At 44.9% G+C, this 5,915-nt stretch overlaps 1 protein-coding gene across 1 annotated transcript in view; it reads right to left on the bottom strand.

The window, feature by feature from the left end:
* Positions 1-275: 275 nt before the first annotated feature.
* TNIP3 (TNFAIP3 interacting protein 3) overlaps positions 276-5,915 on the bottom strand; it is a gene marked incomplete at its 5' end in the record, with an annotated part of 59,327 nt that continues 53,687 nt past the window's right edge. Inside the window, 2 exon segments of the mRNA XM_010136492.1 lie at positions 276-307; positions 4,960-5,020. Of these exon segments, the coding sequence (XP_010134794.1) occupies positions 276-307; positions 4,960-5,020 (93 nt within the window).

The raw sequence follows: 5,915 nt of genomic DNA, 5'->3' as shown, positions 1-5,915 counted from the left end.
CATCTTTTCCCAGAAGGCTTTTTAGCAGATTCTCATAGGCAGCACAAACAGCAACTTCAGAACAAAGGGCAAGAACGCTTCCCAGCAGAGTTTAACCGGTTCCGAGCATCACGAGCCTGTTCTTCTATTGGCCTCACAGGGATTTCACCGGGCACAAGTAACACGTGCTGAAGAGACAAGGAGCTAGGGGCAAAAATGCCCAGAACAAAACGCAACGATGAGGTGGCAAGAGTAGCTCGCAGCCGCTGGTCTGCGCTTCTTCAGGTCACAGGCTGTCAGCGATGGGCTCCCTTCTCCGAGGGTGACTCTGCAAAGGTGAATCAGCACAGATTATTTTGACACTGAGCAAGACGACTCGCTCATGATTAGTCTCCCTCTGTTTTGTAACAAGTACACACACACCCCCCTCCCTGGAGCCAGCCCTGTTCATCGTTACAAGCCTGTAATCAGTCCAATACCACCGGCAGCAAGCGTGAGGCAGCAGCAGAAGGGACATCGCACAGTGCACTGGAGTCTCGCTGCCTCTCGACTCTCATCTAGTCCTGATTCTTGAAACAGAGCAAACAGGAGGGTCTAGTCACCTACAGCCTCGGCATAAAATCTTTCCAGAGCTCCGAGAAGGACAGCTGACGTCCAGCACTGCTCACAGGTACTACGTTAGAACTAGGGGCACCCAAGAGAGTAGCTACGTATGACAGAGGGAAGAATTAGGCAGTAGGATGTATGGCTAAGTAGGTGCCTGTGGTTCAAAGATGTGTTTGAAAGTAACTCACTCGAGCTAGCAAAACAAAACAAAATCCAAGAGAGGAAATAGACTATTGCCGGTGTAACACGCATTTCCTTCCTGAAGTTTCAAAAGCTTCTGGAAATGCTGTAACACATCACTAGTAGCACACGCACAAGTGCACACACATTATTTCGCTTGCAGGAGAAACATTAAGAGCAAAATATTTCCAGCAGGGTTTTGAATTTGCCTGGGAGAATTGCTCTGCAGCTGCTACGCAGAAACCCCATCACTCACTCGCTGATGATATCCAAATGTATACGGAAGAAAACTCGATCCAAAAGGCCCACACTTGTACCAGGTGGCAGCACAGAGAAGCAATGATTTTGGTGACACCTTCACTTTGCAAATAATATCAGAGCTAAAATTCATTATATTTGTTCATCAAAGCCAGGAAGGGCAACAGCCTGTTCTTCGTGCGAGGTAAATAAATACAGGTATTTGTGAGCTCGTTTCATTTCATGCAAATAGCCCCCTCAACAAAGGCAGTGCAACTCAACTTTCCTAACAAGAAATGCCCTCCCAAGCCTCACATCAAATGTCAGGATTCATAAAACAATATAACTTGGGGAAAAAAATAATGAAGAGACAACTTCGATATCCAAACACCTCAGGCAGTGATACGGCAGGGATATCGTTCAATTATTTTTGTTCCTTCCCAATCTCGAGTCCCACTGGGACTCACTGAGGTCACCCTGCTTATGCCAAGACGCTCTTGGCTCCTAAAGTCCTTGCCCAGCAAGCTGGCAAATACCACAGCACTGCAGGCACGCTCTGCCAGAGAAGGTGAACATGATGTAACACGCAATTCCCCAAAAAGATGAGTGTTCTCACCTATCCAGAAAAACTTCTGGATATTTCACAGCAGGAGCAGGCTTCAGAGCTCAGCATTTAAAACCCACCTACAATAGGCAAAGGAAGGTGGGCTCTGTGTAACGAGGGGGGGCAGCACTTGGCTGCTACTCTAACCAGCAAACGGTGTGGACTGAATTTTCACATTGCTTCCTTAGATGATCAGTGCGGACCTAAGGATATTTCCAGATGGCAGATGGATGCTTCGAGTCACCAGGAAAGATAAAGACTTGATGAAAACAGCCGCCATGTCACCCTATCACCAGAAAACCATCATCAACATCCCTTTTCAGCCAAGTTCCCTTAAATGCCTTGATTCTTCCCAGTATTTCGTTCTCAAAGAAAAAAAAAAAGTCAGCATATGTGATGCCATTTAAAACCTAGGAGGTACTGAATATAAATCCTGCTGTGTTTTTTCATAGAAATGAAATTATCAAATCACACAGCTGTTTAGACTACAAATCCTGTTCCTCTTCTCCTGAAACTTTCCTGCCTGGTACTTTGAAGAGCTACGACGTGTTCTGTGATCTTCAGCTCCAGCTGACTTGTAAAAGCAGCACCGCTCTAAAAGCAGACAGCTGCTCGTGCTCTGCAGTTCGAAATTAAAGGTGCGCTACACGGCAGTAGCAGACATCGAGCTGTATCCGTAGAAATCCTGAAAATAATCACATTTCCCTTCCCAGTGGGGATGGCAAGCTGCTAATTAAATCTGTCCTGGCTCGTTGGGAGCACTGATCATTGCTAATGTAATGTATGCACCGAGGACAGGCTAACACCGAAAATGTTTAGGGTCTGGGAATTTTTCCAGGAAAATTAAGATGTCGGTTAATTGCTTTTTTTTTTCCTGTCTGGTTTGCATTGAAGACCTCCCCAAATTCATTTTTCATTTTTTCATTCGCCCCCGGCCCTCGCTACAGATGTCATTATTTTCAGTGGAAAACCCCACACTTCTCCCTCCTCTTCTTCCAATTAGCTGTAATTATAACAACATTAGCAGCAAAGTAGGTGCCTTCAGGGCAAAAATCTGGAAAGCAGCAGAGTGTGGAAGGGAACGAGAGATGATATTATAACGGAAAGAAGCCGACACACCATGCTGCTTCATCCGGGCACGCTTTAGGGCTTCGCAGGTTGGTTCCTGCTTTCCCCAGGTGTGCCACGATGAGGTGGTGACCGGCTGCTCTCATCTTTCCTACAACCTTCCGGAGCCACCCCTTGAACTGAGAGGGAGGTTAAAGGCTCCGTTCTGGCTTCTTTCTGTGCCTGGCATAACTAGATCAAAAATAAAACCGTACAGGTTTTTAGGTCAAAGAAATCCAGTGGTTCTCTTCGATGTTCTGAAGGGGTAACTGGGGTCCTTAAATACACGTACTGAGAATCGTTCTGCCAGCAGTTGTGGCGTGCAAAAGGGTTCTTGCTCTGAGCAGGCTTTGAGCAATAAACCTCTTCTCCAGAGAATTTTTCATTAAAAAACTGGGTTCAGGGAAAACTTCCAAAAAGCAATCTTTTTTTCTACTGTCTCTTCAAATTTGCACAGTTGGATAAGGAAGGAAGTCAACACTGCTTGCCAAACAAAGTGACAATAAGTACATTTGCTGGAAATCTTTCTGCCTCTCTCCTTAAGAAGGAAAAAAAAACCCCAAACCCACATCAAGAACAAAAACCCTTAACCAAGAACAAAAAGATCAGAAAGCAGTTCCAGGAACGCTGCGGGACACAGCACAGACAGACTTAGGAGGTGATGTCCCTCCGAAGGCAGCGTGGCTGGTCAAACAAGGCTTAGCTGGGGGGGGTTAAGCACGGTTTAGGACTCGGCTTTCTGCACAGCAAAGAAGCAGGAAGGGACCAGCCCAGAGGCGGGCAGGACAAGTTACGCTCCTGGCATACACTGCTGATGCAGTGAGACAACATCTCCTCATCATCGTCGTCTTTCATCTCTGCCTACCTCCCACTGCTTCCCTGTGCTGCCAGAAGTCAAGTCGTATAATCAAGCAGGGTAAAAGAAGAACTCTCTTTCTTCAGATTCCCTAAAGGTACTGCCCTGGACCGCAGCTGCAGCTGGTGGCCAGACTTGTTTCATTCACCGTTATAAATACCCTCCCTGTATTCTCTGGTGCAGTAAATCACTTTGAGTTTAAGCGGGAGGAACCACAAGCTTAATCTCATGTCCTCTTTACTTTCCCCATGACCACATCAGAGCTCTCCGAACAGTTGCCATGTAATTACAGGAAGCTCATCCTCCACTGCTATATTCCCACCCTACCCTCTCTTCTGTGCATATAGGGATGACGATAAATAACAGCGCAGTTCCTCCGTAGCCATCTTCTTCCAGATGTTATAAGCCAGCTTTGGGTGATGAGTTCCTGGCACCCCCATAAGGTGCCCACTCGCACCGTGAGATGGCAGCAGACACAGGAAACGCACACCTGAAAGGGACACCAGCAAACTTGGCTGGTCCCTGTGCAGCGCAGGATGGTGTATCATTCACCTGAGATGGTATCTCTACTAAAGAGCCAGGAGGCAAGAACAGAGCACACACAAAACTTCAGGTGCCATAATTCTCAACCACTTCTGAGAGAAAAGGAGTGGGTGGATTTAGGAGAGTTTCTAGAGACAAAGATCTGGAGGAGCAGATTCCCACCCAGAACAACATCCCTTCTTCCCCGTGCTCTCTGGCCTCCATCTGTTCAGTGGTCTAAACACAGTACTTCATAACACCCAGTAACTCGGTGTGATTTCAAATCCAGGTACAAATACTAAATACTCCTCACGGTTTCCTAAAGATGTTTACACTGACACTTTGGCAAGTGATTAACTCTGTCAGTTTACGTGGGTTTATTTTCAGAACTGGCACCTTCAACTATCAGAGCAGATCAAGAAATAGCAATGGGCATTTTTCCTTTAAGGTGAAGCGACATCCTAAACCCTGTACTTTGTTTCCAAGGACTTCGAATCTGCCCCGCTGTGGCTCCTGGGTTCAGTACATCATTAGATTTGATCTTAGCTAGAGCAACAGAAGCTCTCAGGACAATCTGAGGATATATTTTCTTTAGGACTGTTACTAGGTGTTTAATGAGGTAAATGTATGATCCTATAACGGGTAATAGAGTCATTTTATGAATTGCAACGAAGCCGAAAGCCGTAAGGTAGACGATATTACATTGGAAACCTCACTTGTGTTGCACATAGACCAACCTCGGCTCTATGAGGCGAAGCTGTCACATAAGCACTCAACAGATAAATAGGAAAGTTTACTTTACATCCCTCAAAGGTCCCCATTTAAAAAAAGTACATTTAAAATATGCTCTCTACAGCTGTTGTCTTACCATTTGCCTTGTGCTGCACATCTGGCGGAAACTGGTCAGGAACATACCACTGATAGTCTGGCTGCACAGAACAATAAAACATTATTACAGCAATATGGACTTCACAGACACTTCAAAACAAAAGAACAGTGACATGATAAAAATACAATTGTGCTGGGAAGCTTTCTTATTTAGTAGAGTTTGCAAAAAAAAAAATCTTATATTGAGCCTTATATTTCCACTGATTGAGTCTTTCAGCTTGCTTCCTGTTTTATGACATGTGGTTTACATGCTGCACTTACTAGAAATATTGGTGTAAACCTTTCTAGATTCCACAAATCAAAAGAAACACTAACAGAAACAGATCAGATTTTAAGAAGGGCCAAGGAATAAAATGCACTAGAGAATACTACAGCAGGCATCACATTCTGCGTCCTGTAGAACCCCAGAGAAACCCGGTACCCATCGACCTGACGGGTGAGGCTGTTCTAGTTTGAATGTGTGTAACACCTGTAACACGTTCCGATGCCACGGGAATAACTGGTTTAATAAACATCTCTCCCTTCCCCGTGGGCTTGCATTAGTTTTTCCATTACACTAGCTATTATCAAATAGCTTCTTGAAAATACTGTGGGGTGGAAAAAATTCATGTAAGAGGAAGAACTGGGAAAGTTATATCCATGCAAACATAGTTTTGTCCAGGGAAAGCTTGGAAGAAATACACACTGCATTAGAGTTTATACCACACACTGTGGTAAACGAGTAGTAAGTTACCACTGGAGTAAACAATTTTGGGACCAGACATTTCAGCCGAAGCTGTGTTAAACTGTCTATCTGGTTTAAGTAGTACAAGCAGGCTTGTCAAATTCCAGGTAATTACTGCTTCGAATTTGTTAAACTGGGAAAATGATTCTTGTTTTGCAGAAATTGCTCTGACAAAACCCCGAGTAGTCCCAAGGAGACTCTTACAGATTTCA

The sequence above is a fragment of the Buceros rhinoceros genome, unplaced genomic scaffold (genome assembly GCF_000710305.1).
Source record: "Buceros rhinoceros silvestris isolate BGI_N320 unplaced genomic scaffold, ASM71030v1 scaffold7620, whole genome shotgun sequence".
Classification (NCBI taxonomy): domain Eukaryota; kingdom Metazoa; phylum Chordata; class Aves; order Bucerotiformes; family Bucerotidae; genus Buceros; species Buceros rhinoceros.
This window is presented reverse-complemented; position numbering and strand designations above follow the sequence as displayed.